Below are 21,862 nucleotides of genomic sequence, written 5' to 3' on the forward strand. Positions count from 1 at the left end.
CTTTTAACACCGTTAGTCAATTTGGTATGTGTTTGCTAACGGAATGAACCTCAATGTACTATTTTGTAAATTTTGAAACCACAAGCTTGTAATCGAAAACAGGTGTAACCGCAAGGTTTATTTTTGTACTTTTCTCTTATTTTTTTAAAGGCACAATTAAACCCCTGTTATCCTAATTAAGCACTAGTAATAAATTATTTAGTTTCAGTTTTTCATTTTTTGGCTTATATTTCTATAAAATTTATTTTATACTTTATATATATTGAATTTTATTTTTGTACAAAATAAAATTTAAAACAATTTAAATTGTATTATACACTCTACTATTTTATTATATTTACATTTTAAAAATATCAATATTTTTTAAAAAATAATGTTAATATTAATAATTATTATTATTTAAGATAAAAACTATATATTTATATTTTTCAGTTATATATACATTATTTTTATATCATATTGCATTTATTAATTATTGATATTAAAAAAATATTTTTATTAGTATTGATTTTGCTAATATTTTACTAAGGTTAAATAAGAATACATGTATATTTTCACAAGATTTTTTTAATTCCAGGTGAACCCCGATTGGACCCTTTGTTTTTTCCGGTTCTTGGATCAGTCCGGTTTTGACAACCATGGTCATATCGAGCCTTTCAAACATCAGACATATCAATTGTATCTAAAATACTTATTTAAATCTGCTAGATACAAGTTAATCATACCTAAACTATTTACTATGTTATTAAAAGAATTATAAACAATCCGTCAAAATACACAAAACTGATTTACTTTATGGACATAGTTATTCAGAAAATCTAATGTTGCAATCGAATGTTATCCCTTATTTACATAAATAAAAGTAGAAAAACGATTTTGTTATTTATAAAATTGCTACTGTACAAAGATATCCTTTACCTTGCTAGTTAGTGTATGCAATGCATGTAATGGGGCAGTTAGTCAAGAAGCTTAGGGCCTAATAACTAAATTGAATGGGAAAAGAATTAATGAGAAAGAATGGGTTGGACCTAATCAAATATCAATCAACTATCTATATCTTTGTGCCTGTGCCTGTGCCTGTTTCCTTCATTTCTGCCTCATATTTGCATTCTTATTATTCCAGTACTCCACACATTGATGATTCGGATCAAGAGCCTCAATTGCCTGAATGAATTTAGAAACAAACATATCAAACACATTCTCTATTTCAATTGGATTCTCTCAAGTATTTAATAAAGTTGGGCATACCTCAACAATGGGTAAAGAAAGAAACCCAAACATAGCAAGTCCATTTATTCTCTCAAGAGGTGTAGCAGGCAGCCCCCTTTCTCCTACATTCTTCCGCCTTTCGATTTCCCCATTCACTCGTTGCAACACCATTTCCCAGCATTTCTCTGCTGAAACGTTTACAAATTTTTCACTTGGGCATTCTTCCACATATACCTGCATTCCATGCAACACCATTGAGCTAAAAAAACAAAGTTCAATTCATACAAGGAGGAATATTTCCCATTAAAATAGACTCAAACCAAAAGCTGAGAAATCACCAATTTCTCTAGTAAGAACCTCAACAGGGCCACACCATCACCATGTTTACAAGGAAAAACATACCTTAAAAAGAGGACCAAGGAACCCAGCATCCACTATTTCTGAAATGTAGCTACAGCTTTTTCTGGGATCAAGCACACTCAAGAATTTAACTCTGCTTCTAAACCCTGAAAGGTTATGCCAAAAAGGAAAACAAAAAGATTTGCTGAACTTCTCCATATAAACAAGAAAGTAAATTAGGAAGTGTTATAAAAAGAAAAAATTACAAAGTGTACCTTTTGGGAATATGGCCTGCCTATTGCCCCAAACTTTTCCAAACCCAGCAGACCCGAAATTTACAGGTTCAACAAATGAACCTAGATTTTTTGCCTGGTTATCTTGGTCAGTTTTAGCACTTGAGATTTTTACTGTTTTTGGCTTAAAGAAGCTTTCTGATGACAAAACAGAATGTGATCTTGATATTGGAAGATCAACCCCAAACAACTTCTTATGAAATGAGCAAGAATTCATAGGATATGAAGAGCAATCTTTTACAGAAAATTCATGCAATTTTGTTGATTTGCAGTCAGAACCAACAATTAAAATATCTGGTTCCTTTGCTGCATCAGTTTTGATGACATTATCTTGATTACCCACTGAAAAATTGGTGTCCACATCTGAGATAACTTGGTTACCAGAGCTGCCAGATGCATTTTCATGATCAACCGACATAAAATCAGTGTTCAGGTCTAAGTGAGACTCTTGCTTCATCTTAGCTTCGTTCTTCAGGACCACAGCGTCACCCTTAGAGACATTGTCATGGTTACTGGATTGGTTAACTTCTGAAGAAACTTGACTATTTGAGCAAGAAGGTAAATTGATAACTGATATATCTGTTCTTGAGGAACCCGATAGACTTTGATCCAGATTACACTCTTCAATGTCATTTTTACCATCCAAAATCAACTCCTTGGAAGCCCAAACTTTTATAGCATCTAATTTTCCCTCTAATGCTTCAACTAGTGTGTTCAATTCATCCAGCGTGTAACAGATGAGGACGTATCTGTCGTCTGTTTTGCATGAGGAAGAATGTTTTAGATGCCTTAAATGTTTAAGGCATACAAATTTTTCAGAAGAGCACTTGCAGCTGGCAGCGGATATGTACAAGTCGTAGAAGCACAAGCTACATTCTCGTTCACTATACACATCTGAATCTTTTTCTATCTTTTGCAATCTTATATTTGAAGGAACATTCTGCAGTCTTTCCTCTTCCATCTGTACCCTTGTCTGTTAAAATTATTCATCTTATAAATTTTAGTGTCCAAAACACTCGTCAAATAAAATTTGACACGCAGTGCATACTGTGCATGTGCAGATACAAAAAGGTGTTATGAATCTTTGAAGAAAAATAGAGAGGTACCTTAATAGTTTGGGTAAGCAGTCCATCCTTCCCACAGACATTTTTCCATCTTAAATTTCCTGGAGTTTCTTTCCCAAGGAGTAGCTCCCAAAGGGCCTCAACTGCTTTCTGAGCTGATCCCAGTAATAGCTTGTCATGAGATATTGATGTCTTGCGACGTTGCTTACTGTAAAGCTCAACTGCATTTTGCCCATGTGATAACCAATCAACGGGGGCCACATTCACTGCTTCCGCACAGTTGAATCCACAATTAAAGCCAGAGTGGTACGCCCTAGGAAAGGTGAGAACGAACTCTCCAGAGTTTTGCACAACTCGGTACACTGGTACACCTTCATCTTTTAGAACTGAAGGAGATAGTTGAGTTACCTGCCCAAGAAGGTCAAACATGTGAGATCCAAAAAAAAAAACAGAGGAAATAACAGTGAAGAGACTTAATAATTTTTTAACATAGGACTTTTATATGGACTGGTGACAATCAACAGATTCATAAAGTCGGACACACAGTTTCAATCAAAACCACCCACCAAATCATGGTATTGCTGGAATCAGATGTAAACCAACCAACTCATATTGTCGAAGAAATTATATTAAGACCTTCTGAACTCCAAACTGTAGCAGCCTAGCAGGTGCATTTATTTGCATAGTTTATTATACTAATCAAATAAATTTCTTATTTTTCCTTTATTCCTTTCTCTATACTCTTCAAAGTTCAACCATAGATCATATACCCATAACTTACTAGTTTCAATAATGATCAGAAACTGTCAACTCTATTCCTCAAAAGACACAAACGCAAAGATGTAATGATATCTAACTAAGATAAACTAACTTCTAGTTCAATTAACTAAAGTAGTGGAAATTTCTCCAATCCTTCCATTCCAACCCATGATGATGCACCATAATCTGAAACTTTTTTAGATGCAAATTAGGGTAACACCATAATCAGATGGATGAGTTCTTCTTAGATCAAAGCATAGTTGTTAAATCGAGATTCGACTCGTGACTCGAAATCTCATTTTGCGAATCGGGACTCATGAATCGAATTGTAAGATTCGAATCAAATTCAAAATGCTATAAAAAAATAAAATATTTACCATGTTTAACTTTAAATCTTAACCATATTTAACTTTAAATATTTACCATGTTTAACTTTAAATATTAACCATATTTAACTTTAAATATTAGTCCAAAAATGCAATTTTAATATTTAATTATAAATTATATCGAGTTATGAAAGAAAGTAGAGACAGACCGAACATAGAAAATAGAAAGAATAGAGAGCAGAAGAAGATAATAACAAATAAATAGAAAAGAAGAGGGGATGTTTTGGAATTTGTAAAGTGAAGAGTCATCTAATTGAAACTAATTGTATTTCATAACTTCTGTACGTTTTTTTTGTTTTTGTAAAGTGAATAGTCATCTTCTTCGAAACTCCTTCTGATGTACGTTTTTTAGTTGTTAAAAATTGAATATTTTTTTAAATGATGGCCTGAATGGACTGAATCGGGTGACTCGGTGAATCGGCCGAATCGGTGGTGACTCGGCCGATTCATGAAGCTTCCGAGTCGTACCATAGATACGACTCGAATTCTTCATGAATCGAATCGTACAAGTGCGACTCGTACGATTCTAACAACTATGGATCAAAGCATAACAAAAATATTGAAGTAATCATTTGCTCACCAGTTCATTGAGTAAATGAGGCTGTTCCTTAAACAGATCAGGCAGATGCTTTCGCATTGCACGTTCCAAATTGGAAGCATGGTTTCCTGGTACTCCGTACCATACCTTTGGATCACCCCAATGCAAATAGTTTAAGGAATATAGGTGATGGTCCTCAACATGCTGTTCCAAAATCAATTTGAAAGGAAGAAGGAATCAGTAAACTAGTTAGTGGCTTTGCAATTCCATGGAATGAAAATCCAATTCATGGTTCATAAAAACAGACACAACCAAAAATCTATATACGTTCTATTTCTTACAAATTGAAAATAGTAATATAAGGACCTACCCAACAAAATGATGAGAAGCACATTCCAATATACAGCCATGGAACTACAACTCCTGAGATATCACTTTCTTCAAAACATAGCACAGAACCTGATAGACGTGGGAAGTTGTTCAAGTTCCAACCGGACTCGATATACTGATTTAATTGATCTTTAATTCCAGTGGATGAAGCCTTAGGAAATCCACTTCCAAAAGTTCCCGTTTCCAAATCAGCACCATAGTAGACCTGCAATATGATAAGATACAAACATCAGATACAGTACAACATAACCATAAAAAATAAAGAAATAAACCAAAGTTACTGAGATACATTTATCCATACCTCCACCTCATCTGTTGGTTGCTCAATGATCCGCCAGTATTCACCCTCAATATTGTCCACAGAAGGTATCACTTTCTGGTCTCTAAGGCCACTGGCCTGAACATCCTCCAAAATTCCAAAATAAGACTCTTTAAAATGATCAGCATATTCCTGAAATTCTTCAAGTGTGAAGTCTGATCCTGAATGAAACCCAAATTTTTCGTCAGTCTCAGGCGCTTCATTTGCTTCTGAAAGAGAACTGACATGCCTTCTGGATGCTCCAATTTTTGATTGTTTTCTCCTTTTCCGCTTCCGGCTTTGAAATTTTTTTGCCATGGGCTCCCTGTTTTGAAGCAAGTCAATTTGCTGAATTCGTGTAGAAAATTTAGCATGTTGCCAAATATTTTTGTCCTTAAGACGGCAAGGTGGCCTCCATGATGTTGGTGGGACAATTCGACATATGCCAAATGACTGCGCTTTTGCATGTATCTTTGATAGGTAACCAAGTGTATCTTCAAATTCCTAAGTCAATGGAAAGAATGCAGTGTATTATCAACAAGGAAAAGGGGTTAAACAGCTAAAAGAGCACATCATTGCAGCACTTGATATCTAAGTTTTGACAAAAGAATTACCTCAACAGTGGGATAAAATACTGGTGCTTCATTGATGGTAGGTCGGCAAGATTCAGTTGGATCCCACCTAGCTGTTACCTGAAATACTAATAACAAAACAAATCACAAAATAACCACGGTAACCTAAAGAGGCCTTGAATATCACTTAGCAACTTAAAACCTGTGTAACCCATGCATTGTTTGACCAAAATGCTTCTAATAGGATAGTAAGCATGACGAAATCAGTAGTAAGTGGCATGAAAAGCCTAAAACTAGTCTTGGGGTATCTTGAGTAGTTCAAATGTGCAAATCATAAGTCTAAGTTTTTAACTAAATATTTTGTACATTTGGGCAGTCAAACTTTTTATGGAAATATCATTTCCATAAAGTACCAAGGGAAGTACTTTGGTGGGCCTTGATAAGGAAAGGCATTTCGCGGAAATATATTGACATCATAAAAGATATGTATGAGGGAGCATGCACGAGTGTACGTACTAGTGTTGGGAAGACTGAAGAGTTTCCTATTACGATTGGAGTGCATCAAGGTTCCGCACTAAGCACATTTCTTTTTGCCATCGTTATGGATGAACTAACAAGTTCACTTCAAGATGGTATACCATGGTGCATGCTGTTTGTTTGCAGATGATATTGTGTTGGTTGATGAGATGAAAGAAGGAGTGGAGAGGAAGTTGGAACTATGGAGACAAACTCTAGAATCTAGAGGCTTTAAGTTGAACCGAAGTAAGACAGAATATTTGGAGTGTAAGTTTAGCGGCCATAGGAGTAGGGAGGCAGGGATAATCACCCTAGATGGGAGAGTTGTTCAGGCTTCGGATTGCTTTCGGTATTTATGATCTATTATCCAAACGGATGGAGAAGTAGATGGAGATGTTGCTCATAGGATTAAAGCTGGTTGGTCGAAGTGGAAGAGTGCTACGGGTTTCCTTTGTGACCAGGGAAAATTCTACCGGACGGCAATTAGACCAGCATTGTTATATGGTATAGAGTGTTGGGCAGTAAAACACTGCCACATCCATAAGATGTCGGTGGCGGAGATGCGTATGTTGAGATGGATGTGTGGTCATACGAGAAATGATTTTGTCCTAATGAAATAATTAGGACAAAAGTAGGGGTCACATCTATTGAGAATAAAATGAGAGAAAACCGACTAAGGTGGTTTGGCCATGTGAGACGTAGAGCGCTTGATGCGCCGGTTAAGAGAACCGAAGAGTGACAAAGGGATGTAGTGGTGAGGGGTAGGGGAAGACCTAAGCAAACTTGGAGGAGAGTGATCGAGAGTGATATGAGTTTACTGGGAATTGAGGAAAATATGGTAGTGGATAGGACGGAGTGGAGAGAGCGAATTTGTGTCGCTGACACGACTTGATTTCACGGTTTTATATGATGGTTCATGTTAGCCGACCCCGAATCATTTCGGGACTAAGGCTTTGTTGTTGTTGTTGTTGTGTATCATTTCCATAAAGTTTACTCCCTCCGTTTTCTATTATATGTTGTTTAAGGTTTTTCAATTTGTTCATTTTTATATGTCGTTTTGTATTACCAATGCACTTTTGGCAATATTTTTCTCAAATTTGCCCTTATTTATGGTAAGAGGTTTTAGTATTAATGCAAATAATCCTATTTAAGCCATAAAAATTAAAAGGAAAGTGAATTTTTACATAGAAAGCAGAGATTTAGGAGGAAGTATTAAAGGTAAATTAGTCATTTTGATAGTCTAATTAATATTGCATTGGCCTTGATGAAAAACCTTAAACGATATATAAAAAAGAATGGAGGGAGTATCATTCATGATACGAACTGATTAAATTTCATAACATCTAACATTCTACTAGAGATACATACAACCAATTTGTAATACTCTAAATTTCATCATTCTTAACACTCTTAAATTTCTTTATGATTAGTGAAGGGGTTAAAATTTATAAACTTCCTTCACAGCACACTGTTGATAATCTCACTAAATAGACACAACTAACTTCATCAACATTATCGTACCTCTCGGTTTCGTGGACTCCCAGGGGCCTCATGTGTGCTGCTACTTTTTGGGGAATGTTTAAACGCATAATCCTGCAAAGATGTCATGTATTTACTTAATATACATTATGAAGTTAAACAAATAGTTGACAATAGCAAAGAGTTTTCCATGTACCATAGCATTGAACAATTCTGTTGATAATGAAAAAAAATATTGCATGTCACAAACATGCACCTTCTATTCAGATATTTGCTTGACTATGGAAAACTGTATACCACGAACCCTAGCATCTAAGAATTCTATTGTACTTTGCATTTGAAAGGGGAAAAGTATATACAATACTACATAACACACGCTATAAAATTCAAACACACTCTTGAGAATTGCAAACGGTAAGCCATGTACAGTGGCATACAACAATTCTCTCAGCAGTTGTCAAGGTTCTCCTTCACTTTGCTTCGTATTTTAACTAGGTTAAAGTAATTTCAACCATTGTGTCATATTTTAACTACTGTAAAGTAATTTCAACCATTGTATCAGTTATGTTACAGGTCTTGTTAGATCGGTAAGGCATAAACATCCAGCATATGACCAATGTCATGATCTGAAACCCTAACTATTCTCTAGTAAAGACAGTAACTTCAAACTCTAATCAATTATATAAATGTAATTTCACATCTTCGTCTAAACCATAAACACCCAATTTTTACCCTAAACATGAATTTCATTATTAACATGCTGATCACAAACATCAACATTAACCATACAAGGAAAACTGATTTTACAACGCAAAAGATACCACCGAAATTCCAAATTTGAACAACAATAAGCAAACTGACCTCCTTGATGACGGATTCTGGATCCGATTTAAACTGTTTCATTGGGTTGTTCAGAGAAAGAAACAATTTTTTGTTAACCTGCAAGAAGAAAACTATAACAAAAACCGATCCCTAAATGGCGAAAGCAATCCCAACTTCCAAAAAAAAAAAAAACTGCAATTTTATTTGTTTCTCCAATTTTAATGCAACAACATAAACCTAACCCCACGAAATCATATCATAATTTAAATATAAATAGAAAATTCTGAAGCCCAATTGGTTCTTTCCTAATTGAAAAGGGAATTGATTAACATAAAAATGGGGCAAAAAGAAAAGGATAATATTAAAATGTGCATACTTATATATTAATCGAGCCCTAAATTTCCAATCATAAATTTTATGAAAGTCAAAAAGACCAATTCAAAACTTTTTTTTTATTGACTTACTAAAATGATTAGAAGGACAAGAAGAAATTGATCCGAAACAAAAATATAAAATTCATCAAAAAAGAAGAGAGAAGAATTTTCTTTTTAATAAATTGTTTTTTTAATAAAAAAAGAAAAAGAAAACCTAGCTAGTTGATAGGATCTGAGATTGGAGAAGAGGTAGAGTGGAAGTGGAACACTAACTATGTAAGTGTCCTTGTCCTCGTATTGTAATCTACTTTCTCTTTTTAATTAATATATGAAATTAGTTAGGTTTTATTTTTAGACAACATTTATTTTATTTATTTTAAAGGACGGGGGGTTTGTTAGATCTAGGAGAGAGAAAAAGGTCGTTATAAAAGAGAGAGAATGTGGGGTCCAACTCCAAATAAAATATGTGCACCCTAACGCACTTTTTTTTTTAACGTACCTACTTTCCCATCTCTTTGTTGCTGTACACGCGCCCTATCTTTCACTAAGGTTTTACAAGCAATTTGTTGTTTTAAAATGGTCACTCAACTTCAATTTATTTCAATAAAATAACTTAATTTTGAGTTTTATCTCAATTAGTCACTCAGCCGATTTCAGTGATTAAAAATCATCGGAATGATGACACACGTGACACGTCTCCATGAGTCAACTCAAATATCTGACCGAAACGACATATGACATCCATGTATGCGACACGTGGATGTCATGTGTCGTTTCGGTTAGAGATCTGAGTTGACTCATACTCACATGTCACCTACATCATTATTTCAATGCTTTTTAATCACTGAAATCGTCAGAGTGGTCTAATTAAGACAAAACTCAAAGTTGAGTGATTTTATTGAGACAAATTGAAGATGAGTGACCATTTTGAGACAACCATGTAAGTTCAGTGACTAATGGTGCATCTAACCCATTAATTTGTAGTGTTTGAGTTACAATTCAACTCAGGCGTTAAAACAATTCAACTCAAGCCGTTAAAATAAACAATTTTTAGATTGGTTATTAAAACCAACTCAACTCATTAAATACTAAATTGAAAGAATTAGATTGGATTGGTTTTTAATTCAAATATTTTTTTTCTACTCTTTTACTTTCAAAAAACACTACATTTTAATCTAAATGTTTGGTTATTAACCGAACCGAAATATGTCATATTTTAGGAACCAAACTGAATAAAATTAGTAACTAAACTAGTTTTTGACCCGTGCGATGCACGGATTCATCTTAATATATAAATATTAACAAAAATATAATTAATAATTACAATTAATGATATAAAAAAAGGAGGAAGTGACACCTCAGCTCCATCGTTACTGTTTTATATTATATATAGGGGTTAGACTATGCTTACTTTGTTTTTGACAAAGTAGGCTTTACTTTGTTTTTACCATCATTGGATGAACTTACTTTGTTAAAGTCCACCATCATCCAATGGTGAGGAAAACAAAGTAACCATAGAAGACACCTATATATAGATATGCAAAGAAATAGAGAGATTTGAGGGATTAATTTAAATTATGTAGAACTTTTAGATATAGATATGCAGGGAATTAGAGATATTTTATGGATTAATTTAAATTATATATAACTTTTAGATATAGATATGCAGAGAATTAGAGAGATTTTAGGGATTAATTTAAATTATGTAGATCTCTTAGATATAGTACAGATAAAATAATCTTTTTATAAATAAATATAATAATATAACTAAAGTTAATATATTATATTTTTTATCAGTAAAAAAGGAGGAAGTGACACCTCAGCTCATTAGAGAGATTTTAGGGATTAATTTAAATTCTGTAGAACTCTTAGATATAGTAAGGATAAAATAATCTTTTTATAAATAAATATAATAATATAACTAAAGTTAATATATTATATTTTATATTATATTTTTTATCAGTAAAAAATGAGGAAGTGACACCTCAGCTCCATCGTTACTATTTTATATTATATATAGAATATAGATATGCAGAGAGTTAGAGAGATTTTAGGGAGTAATTTTAATTATGTAGAACTTTTAGATATAGATATGCAGGGAATTAGAGATATTTTAGGGATTAATTTAAATTATGTATAACTTTTAGATATAGATATGCAGAGAATTAGAGAGATTTTAGGGATTAATTTAAATTATGTAGATCTCTTAGATATATTACAGATAAAATAATCTTTTTACAAATAAATATAATAATATAACTAAAGTTAATATATTACAGATAAAACTCCCTTTCCATTTTCTGAAACTAGCTTCAAAGTCGCATCAGACGGCTTTAGTAAACACAGCAACGACACCGTTTCAACAATGATCATCGTCGATGACTCAGATTTTTCGGAAATAAGAGATGCTACAGAATAGAGAGAGAAGAGAGAAATAGAGGAGAGGGAGAGGAGAGAGAAAGGAGAACAAAAATAAGAAATTAAAGAGAGATAAAGAAGATGGTTTAATTGATTTTTATATTTCATTTTAGGGTTTGTTTGTGATAATTAGATAATAATGGGGTTAATTTATAAAAATAAATAAATATAAGGACCAAATTAACTCTTTTTCCTTTGACTTTTAACACCGTTAGTCAATTTGGTATGTGTTTGCTAACGGAATGAAGTACATGGTACCACTTTGCAAACTTTTAAACCACATGGGTGTTGTTCGAAAATGGGTGTAACCACAAGGTTTATTTTTGTACTTTTCCCTATAAATAAATATAATAATATAATTAAAGTTAATATATTATATTTTTTATTATATTTTTTATCAGTAAAAAAGGAGGAAGTGACACCTCAGCTCCATCGTTACTGTTTTATATTATATATATAGATATGCAGAGAATTAGAGAGATTTTAGGGATTAATTTAAATTATGTAGAACTTTTAGATATAGATATGCAGAGACTTAGAGAGATTTTAGGGATTAATTTAAATTATGTAGAACTTTTAGATATAGTACGGATAAAATAATCTTTTTATAAATAAATATAATAATATAATTAAAGTTAATATATTATATTTTTTATTATATTTTTTATCAGTAAAAAAGGAGGAAGTGACACCTCAGCTCCATCGTTATTGTTTTATATTATATATATATATATATATATATATATATATATATATATATATATATATATATATGCAGAGAATTAGATGTATTTTAGGGATTAATTTAAATTATGTAGAACTTTTAGATATAGATATGCAGAGACTTAGAGAGATTTTAGGGATTAATTTAAATTATGTAGAACTTTTAGATATAGATATGCAGAGAATTAGAGAGATTTTAGGGATTAATTTAAATTCTGTAGATCTCTTAGATATAGTACGGATAAAATAATCTTTTTATAAATAAATATAATAATATAACTAAAGTTAATATATTATATTTTATATTATATTTTTTATCAGTAAAAAAGGAGGAAGTGACACCTCAGCTCCATCGTTACTGTTTTATATTATATATAGATATGCAGAGAATTAGAGAGATTTTAGGGACTAATTTAAATTATGTAGAACTTTTAGATATAGATATGCAGAGAATTAGAGAGATTTTAGGGATTAATTTAAATTCTGTAGAACTCTTAGATATAGGACGGATAAAATAATCTTTTTATAAATAAATATAATAATATAAGTAAAGTAAATATATTATATTTTTTATTATATTTTTAATCAGTAAAAAAGGAGGAAGTGACACCTAAGCTCCGTCGTTACTGTTTTATATTATATATAGATATGCAGAGAATTGGAGAGATTTTAGGGACTAATTTAAATTATGTAGAACTTTTAGATATAGATATGCAGAGAATTAGAGAGATTTTAGAGATTAATTTAAATTATGTAGAACGTTTAGATATAGATATGCAAAGAATTAGAGAGATTTTAGGGATTAATTTAAATTATGTAGAACGTTTAGATATAGATATGCAGAGAATTAGAGAGATTTTAGGGATTAATTTAAATTCTGTAGAACTCTTACATATAGTACGGATAAAATAATCTTTTTATAAATAAATATAATAATATAACTAAAGTTAATATATTATATTTTTTATTATATTTTTTATCAGTAAAAAAGGAGGAAGTGACACCTCAGCTCCGTCGTTACTGTTTTATATTATATATAGATAATATAACTAAAGTTAATATATTATATTTTTTATTATATTTTTTATCAGTAAAAAAGGAGGAAGTGACACCTCAGCTCCATCGTTACTGTTTTATATTATATATAGATATGCAGAGAATTAGAGAGATTTTAGGGACTAATTTAAATTATGTAGAACTTTTAGATATAGATATGCAGAGAATTAGAGAGATTTTAGGGATTAATTTAAATTCTGTAGAACTCTTAGATATAGTAAGGATAAAATAATCTTTTTATAAATAAATATAATATAACTAAAGTTAATATATTATATTTTTTATCAGTAAAAAAGGAGGAAGTGACACCTCAGCTCCATCGTTACTGTTTTATATTATATATAGATAATATAAAATGGGATAAGATGCAAAAAATACTTAGTTAAGTTTATTCCTAAAGTCTAAAATAGTGCATTTTCACCCTTAACATTGACAGTCAATAGCAATTTTACCCCTAACATTGACAAGTTTGGTCAATTAGAGAAACTATTGATCAAATTATTTTTTCGATCATGAATATTGTCATCTATACTTAACATGTTCATCATTTTATCACTCATTAGTAAGAGATCACAAACATATGATTGAACGTGAAATTTTTTTAAAAAACAAATTGAAAAATATATTACATTTTGTACGAGTTGTACAAATAAAATTCAAATATTTCACCGCATTTAAAAATATTAATCTCCACTTTTATTATTAAATCAGAAAAAAATATGAATTTTTTTAGAATCAACTTAGGTGCAATTTGTGCAGAATTATGAACAAAATATATGTGTTTTATAATAATGTCTGAAATTGATCCAACTTACCAACTTTATGGGTAAAAATACTCTTAGCTGCCAAGATTATGTGTCAAATTGCATAATTTTAGACGTTAAGAGTAAAATTGCTCTAGCTTATAAATGTTAGGTGTATTTTTGCACCTTATCCCATTATAAAATCGAAAAATTTTGGTTCGGTTCGGTTACCAACCGAATAACCGAAATACATAAATTTCTAATTTAAATGTTTAATAACAAAAAATTTATAAAAAAATATTTATTTATGATAAAAATATTATATTTCTTATAAATTTGAATTTTATTGAAGTTAAACATTATTTTGGCGTTTTTAAAACCAAATACATCTATATATATATATATATACTTTGGTTTAGTGAATACAAAATAAGATTATAATTTTTTATTTTTTTTATAAAATTTGGTTCGGTTTCGGTTAAAACGATATTTTTTGAAATAACCGAACCAATAACCGATTACTAAATTAAATCTAAATAAAAACCGAACCAAATCAGAGAGTAAAAATAATCAAATTAAATTGAGATTTCGATTCGATTATCGATTTAGTCATCAGTTACCGGTTATTTTGCTCACCTCTAAACTAAACCAAGATGATATAAATAGTTAGATTTAGGGTTACTAATTTATTAGTCCCTCAGTTTGTCTATATTATACTAATTAGTCCCTATCTATTTTTTTTAAGAACACTATAAAGTTCCTGAGTTTTTATAGAACTATCTACTATAATTAGTTCCTCCATCCATAAATCTATCTACATATAATCTGAAACAATAACGATGGAGCTAAGTTGTCACTTCCTTCTTTTTTATTGATAAAAAATATAATATATATATATATAATTAATTTTAATTATATTATTATATGTATTTATAAAAATATTATTATATTCATATTATATATATGAGAGTTCTACAGAATTTAGATTAATCTCTAAAATCTCTCCTAAAATCTCTTTAATTCTCTCTCTCTATATATATATATATATATATATATATATATATATATATATATAATAGTAACGATAGAGCTGAGGTGTCACTTCCTCCTTTTTTACTGATAAAAAATAAAATATAATATAATATATAAAAAATTAATTTTAATTATATTATTATATTTATCTATAAAAAGATTATTGTATTCGTATTATATCTAAGAGTTCTACAAAATTTAGATTAATCTCCGAATTCTCTCCTGAATTCTCTTTAATTCTCTTCGTATTTATTTATATATAATATAAAACACTAACGATGGAGCTAATGTGTCACTCTCTTATTTTTTATTGATAAAAAATATAATATAATATATTAATTTTAATTATATTATTATATTTATTTATAAAAAAATTTATTTTATTCATATTATGTCTAAGAGTTCTATAAAATTTAGATTAAATCCCTAAATTCTCTCACAAAATCTCTTTAATTCTCTGCATATCTATATCTATATATAATATAAAAAAAAGAAACGATGGAGCTGATGTGTCACTTCTTCCTTATTTACTGGTAAAAAATATAATATAATATATAATAAATTAATTTTAAATATATTATTATATTTATCTAAAAAAATTATTTTATTCGTATGATATCTAAGAATTCTATAAAATTTAGATTAATCGCTAAATTCTCTACTAAAATCTCTATAATTCTCTACATATCTATCTATATATAATATAAAAGAGTAATGATTGAGCTGATGTGTCACTTTCTTATTTTTTACTGATAGAAAATATATTATAATATATTAATTTTAATTATATTATTATATTTATCTATAAAAGGATTATTTAAAGTAAATGTAAAAATAAAATAATAAAATTTAATTTAGATAACACATGTATGTCATTATTAATTATTAAATTATAAATATTATAAATATTTATATGCCAAGATGAATTCGTGCATCGCACGGGTCAAAACTAGTTATATATATGAAAAATGATAATTTTACCTTTATATCACTAATTAATTTATATAGATGTTCTTTTAATTAATGGGAACACTCTGACAATCAAGTTAGTGTTCGGTAGTAAGAGAGAAAGGGAAGTAATAAATAAGAGAGAGAGTGTGTCGAAATCTCAATAGTGGTTGGCATGTCCCCTTTTATAGGTGGGGAGCAATTCCTTTGGGCATTTGCTTGTGGTTGGGCTTAGTTGGATTGGGCTTGGCCCATGTCCCTTATCAAATATCCCCCCCCCCCTCCCAAAACGAATTGTTATACGAATCATTGCATGTGAGCATTTATTGCTCGTAGATTCTGATTTTTCTGAGGTTCGCCTCCGATAGTTCTTTGGATTGTGAGGGTCTTCGATTTCCTAGAGTGATATGGGTGATGAAGTCACTTGACTTAGGGTGTCGCCCGATAGGATGAGGTAGTTTGTTTACGGACAGCGTTCAGGGGGACGGGTTGTGATTTGAAGGATCTCGCTTGATGGATCGACATGGTCTATCGGATGATGCCACTCGATGGATTTGTCAGATTTTTGGAGGGTGTCAGTCGATAGTATGGCGTAACATTTAAGGGACATTGTTCGAAGAACCGAGATGGCTTAGTGGATGTTACCATTCGATGAGTGTGCTCGATGGTCTAGGAATGACATCTGACAGGTCATGCGGTTGATTCGAAGATGTTACATGATGGTCTGAGGTGGTTCATCGAAGGGTGTTATTCGACGGATTTGTTGTGTTGTTTCGAGGACATCGTTTGATGGATTGAGATCGTCCAACTGTACAACACATGCCCCTTAGATACAGTTGCGCTTCCACGTATGCTATAAGCCGTCAGGGGTATTGATGATATGCGACCATAGTTATGGTATGTGCTCTTAGTTGCAGCGCTTCGAGTGTCAAGTGTTAGTTTGTGACTGGTGTTGTTCTCTTTGAGCGGCTATTTTCCCCCATCCTTTGACTATAAAAAGTCGTCTTGGGGTCATTTGGCTGGTTTTTCTTACTTGAGATTAATGCACTTCGCGAGAAAGCTCTTTTGGAGAAAAAGTTGCTACTTGATCTTTCCTGCTATTGGTCGTTCGAAGTTTCTCTTGCTGAGTTCACCCCTTTGTCTAGATGCTTTCCTGTGAAGAAGAGGCCAGTCGTCCTATACCCTACTGCTTATCTTCGCGAGCTAGTGTAGCCCCGAGTGTATTTTCAGTGGGATTATGTGTGGGGATTCTTTGGAGGGTCCTCTAGTAAAATTGGCTCTTGTTGCTCATGGGGACTTTTCATTAAAGGATTCTTGACACGTGCATCAAAAAAACGAAAAGCGAAGTGTGGTAAAGGAAAAGAGGCGGAGAGCTCGAGAATAAAAAAGGTTCATACTTGGAGCGCTCCCGTGGTCCGTCTGCCTCCATGTGTCCTGAGGCCGATGGGGGGTCATGCCAGGGACCATTGAAGTTGTTGGGAATGTTCTGCAGAAGCTTGTTAGTCACGGGAGAGACCTAGGTATGTTATATGAGAGGACCCGTAAGAAAGTATGGTCGAAGGGTCATGGCATTTCGGGGTTAGACGGTCTACGTTTTTGAACGTGCGAAGAGGCTGAAGAGACCCGATAGTTTGAGCCTAGATGGATCTCATTCCATTATTGTGGCTGAGGACCTTGCGTCATTTTCTGTATCGTATCGAATAGGCATGCCCTATAAGATTAGTGCAGTGTTGGTCGATTTACGTGCGAACCTGATTTACAATAACATTATTCCCAACTGCTAGGATAACTCCCAAATCATATCCTAATGGTTCTACCTTCTGATGCACCCACAGACTAACGCTCTGATGGACTCACTATGGCATAAGTGTACCTCGTCACTACCAAGTAATAATCTGGACAAGTCAAGGTATCGAATCCATAGGATTTATTCCACAAGTACTGAACTACTAGGTTTCTAATGTTATCTATGCTATGGGGGTTTGAGATTGAGTTTGTTTAAGTTAAACTACTCCTAATTAGATTGAAACTACTCCTAATTAAATTATTCTACTCCTAAGTGATCCTTAAATAATGTAATTAACCTAAGGTGAAGTGTGGTGATACGATAATATCAAATTCAATATATTTTATCAACCAATTGTTAACCTAATCTGAGTCACTTGTGCCTAAGGCGGTTAACCCTACTTATCCTTCTATGGTTCCTAGTGCATGATTCCCTTGTAAGGCCGAAACTACCTCTAAGGATCGGAAATTTGGGCTTAATCTTCTATAAGGTCATCAATCTTATAGGCTCTGACTATGTCAAATTTAGCTTGCATTATGTGCCAAATAATTGTTTGGACTTATGAATGAGTTAAACCAAAAAGGCAAAGCGTAAGACAAAGATTAAATAAAGCAATCAATTGAACAAAATAAGAACTTGAATTAATATTAAAGATGAAGAAAGTGTTTGTCACGATGGTACAGTTAGCCTAGGATTCATAGAATGGATCAGATGCAAACAGAATATAAAAGAGAAGAAATCCCTTTCAGGGAACCCATCGACCAATGCGGACGTCTTCATAGGACTTGAAGGATGGAGCCTTGAACAATCCTCGGGGAACGTGGAGCTTGAAGGTTATTCAATGGTGGACGGAAGGGAGAAGAGGATTCTTCAAGAGTGGAGGCTAGGGTTTTTACAAAATAAAAGGATATCTAATTTACAATTTGTTTAATGCTTAAACCTAATCTAATTTGTTTCCCGATGCATGTGGAAGAGTTGGGGGCGAGACATGGAGTCGTGGGGCTAGGAATTAGTCAAAAGACTAATTCTCACAGGCCAGCTCGGGGCCACCTCACCGCACTGGCAAGGCCAGTTCGACGGGCTGAATATGCCCAAATACATCGAGCGACTATCGGGGGTCTCCGAGACGTGATTTTTGCCCGAAATTGATCTTGTTTTGACCTGCACATGCACATAAACTCCAAACGATGTTAGTCCAAAGGCTAAATTGACCCACTAGTCGTCAGATTTGAGTAAAAACTCCGTTTAGTGCGACCTTTGGTGATCAATTAGCCAAAACAAATAAGTGGCAGTTCACGTGTGTGTATTTTGGCAATATTTGCCTGAAAACAATCAGAAAACGGCTAGAAACTACAAAAGTAAATAAAACCTACACTAAAACTAACATGCACACATGCATAAAAATGCGAGAATTGCTCGCTTATTGAATGAAAACTAAACAAAACCATCCTAAAAACCGTACTTAAAGATACGGGTTTTCGACCCCTATCACCTTCCCATTTATTTTCAATATAAACTCATGTGTTATGTATGAATGAGTGGATCTAGGGTCAATCAAAACAAAAGCTAAGGTATCAAGGATAGAAATTGTACCAGATATAACCTCTGGTGCTGTTTGAGCTTCACCCCTTGTCATATTAAATGCTCTATTTCGTGGTAAATGTTGTGTCTGTCCACCCATAGGAGCATCATTTTTACATCCTCGACCTCTGCCTCTATCCATCCCAGCTGCAGCACCTACTATATTATCCTGTCTTATAGACTGAGGTTGAACTCTCTCTCTTGTATCAACTAACAAGGAACATTCATTACGATAATGGCCTATTTCTCCACACTCAAAACATGTACCCTTCTTAAATGAACCATATCACTCTCTTGTGTGAGATCGGCCACATCTTCCACAAACCGGGGAAGGTCCCCAACACTCACCTTGATGTACCCGTCCACATGTCTGACAAGCTGGAAAAGCTGTTGTCCTCGCTCCTCCTCTATACCCAGTGCTAAATCGACCACCTGAAAATCTGTTACTACCAACAAATGGAGCACTACTCAAAACATCTCCAAATCTGCCACGTAATCTAGTCCCACCATGATGGATACTACTCCCTTTAAATTGTTGAGAATAGCCTCTAGAAGAAACTGAGAATCCACCTCTCTTTGATGGCATGCTAGACTGGCCCTCTATATCAAATCTAGCCCTTTTTTATGCAAAAAGTTTTTTTCTATCTTTCACAATTTCTTCAGCTCTGAGTGCATATTCTACTAATAATCTAAAGCTAGTTTCATGTGCATGAATCCCCATTCTAATATCTGGGTGTAGACCATGTTCAAACCTACGACATTTTGCTTCTTCTGTATCCACATTTGTAGGTTCATATTTGGTTAAGGTATTAAACCTAAGCTCGTATTCAGCCACAGACATATCTTCCTGCATAAGGGTTAAAAACTTTGTTTATTTCCTATCTTTATATATCCTTGGCAAGTGTTTATCAGTGAAGTCCTTCTTAAAAATATCCCATGTAATTTCAGTTCTAATTCTTGCCCTTTTTATAGATCTCCGCCATTCTAAAGCTTTTCCAGTGAAAAGATTAGCAACATATTTGACCATTGAGTCTGGTCGACACTTCATGTTCTCAAGTACATCTTCGATCTTGGCCCACCACTTATCAGCTATATCAGGATATGTAGTACCCTCAAACTCTGTAGGACCCACCTTTTTAAGCCTTTCAAAAAATTTATCAAAGACTGGGCGCAGCTTGATGATCTTGAACACGTGGCTGACCTTGAGCCAAATAGATTCCCATCATCTGTTCAAACTGGTTGTAACCCTGAGGGTAACCTGCATGTCCTGGACCTCATATATGTTGTAAGTGAAGGAAAATAGGCTAACGTTTGGCAGCGAAAATATAAAAATTTTAACCTTTTTCCATTAACCCAAGATCCGTTAATCGTTATTTCATATAAAGAGGGATAGAAGGAAATACCTTTCGAAGTTCTATCTACCGTTGCAATCGATGTGCCCACAACTCTTACTCCGAGTTCCCGAGCACAAGACAAAAACACAAATCAAAATCAAGTTAGAACTCAACCGTGTATAAGCAATCAAGAATAGATTGCCTCTAATTAATCAACACAAGATCAAGGAATAAAAGAAAGAGATGAAAAACGATCGAATCGGAAGGAAGCGGTGAATGATCTCGTCCTCAACAAGGGGTCAGAATTCTCTCTCTTCGGTAGACTAGGGCTTAGCCGAAATTTACATATAAGGGGGTATATATACTCTCTTGTATCTAAACCCTAGTTAGATAGAATTAGGTTTACTGAATAAGAATTTAATTCGGAATAAAATTCTTATTAGTTATTATCTATAATTATATCTAAATATAAAGATAATAATAATAACCTGACAGGATAATAATAGAAGTAATTTAATCTCATTAAACCTCCTAACTTATTTATCCTTTAATTAATTTAATTCACAATCATAATCTAATTAGAATTGTTAAAATCAAATTAATTATTTATGTATTTTACATACATAAAATCACCCCCTTATATACTGGGCCTTAGTGGACTCAGTTGGGCTTCCATCAATTAATTAACATCTGTTTCTCTTTTGGGCTCCAAGTTTTATGTGTGACCCATTAGGTTCTTATTGCTTCTAGCCGTATGCAACTATTAAATTAATTTTCTCAAAATTATATTTAATCTTTGCATAACGGAATGAGTACGCGAAATGTGATTAGCAAATCCGAAACATTCCCCCAGAGCTATAAGAAGACATGTTGATTCTGTCGTTGACCTTTCCGTATTAGTTACAGTATAATTCGATCCTTTATCAACTACATCCTTGAACTGAATCTTATGACTATGGATAATGTCAAGTCACGTATAGCGAGACGTTCGTTTTACTTGTACAGGCCGAGTTAACTCCAATTAGATAGGTTAAGTGAAATCTGCATTTCAAGTCTTAAGCTATCACCTTGCAAGGATTTAGAGTCAAGTCTTCCACAAGCAATCCTTGGACGTATCTCCCATTTATCGGGAGTGACAAATGCTCAATCCAATGTATAACTATCCTGCAATTACTTCATGTGATACCCAACGTCTGCCGTTC

At 32.8% G+C, this 21,862-nt stretch overlaps 1 protein-coding gene across 1 annotated transcript; it reads right to left on the reverse strand.

Moving 5' to 3' along the window:
• Positions 1-722: 722 nt before the first annotated feature.
• LOC136201354 (lysine-specific demethylase JMJ18) lies at positions 723-9,326 on the reverse strand. Its single transcript, XM_065992008.1, has 11 exons — positions 8,705-9,326; positions 7,886-7,957; positions 5,891-5,968; positions 5,280-5,780; positions 4,959-5,183; positions 4,631-4,792; positions 2,948-3,313; positions 1,824-2,814; positions 1,612-1,715; positions 1,249-1,443; positions 723-1,164 (listed from the first exon to the last, which is right to left on the reverse strand). Exons 1-11 carry the CDS (start codon positions 8,744-8,746, stop codon positions 1,087-1,089), a joined length of 2,814 nt encoding a protein of 937 aa, XP_065848080.1. The 5' UTR covers positions 8,747-9,326; the 3' UTR covers positions 723-1,086.
• Between the last annotated feature and the right edge of the window lie 12,536 nt (positions 9,327-21,862).

This window comes from Euphorbia lathyris, chromosome 1 (genome assembly GCF_963576675.1).
Source record: "Euphorbia lathyris chromosome 1, ddEupLath1.1, whole genome shotgun sequence".
NCBI lineage: Eukaryota > Viridiplantae > Streptophyta > Magnoliopsida > Malpighiales > Euphorbiaceae > Euphorbia > Euphorbia lathyris.

What these genes read in the sequence shown, in the direction of transcription:
- LOC136201354 (XM_065992008.1), bottom strand. Translation starts at nt 8,746, where the DNA reads ATGAAACAGTTTAAATCGGATCCAGAATCCGTCATCAAGGAG. An exon ending in AACCAACAGATGAGGTGGAG is followed by an intron (nt 5,184 to 5,279) that starts GTATGGATAAAT and finishes ATCATATTGCAG; the next exon opens with GTCTACTATGGTGCTGATTT. An exon ending in TCCTTGGTCCTCTTTTTAAG is followed by an intron (nt 1,444 to 1,611) that starts GTATGTTTTTCC and finishes CATGGAATGCAG; the next exon opens with GTATATGTGGAAGAATGCCC.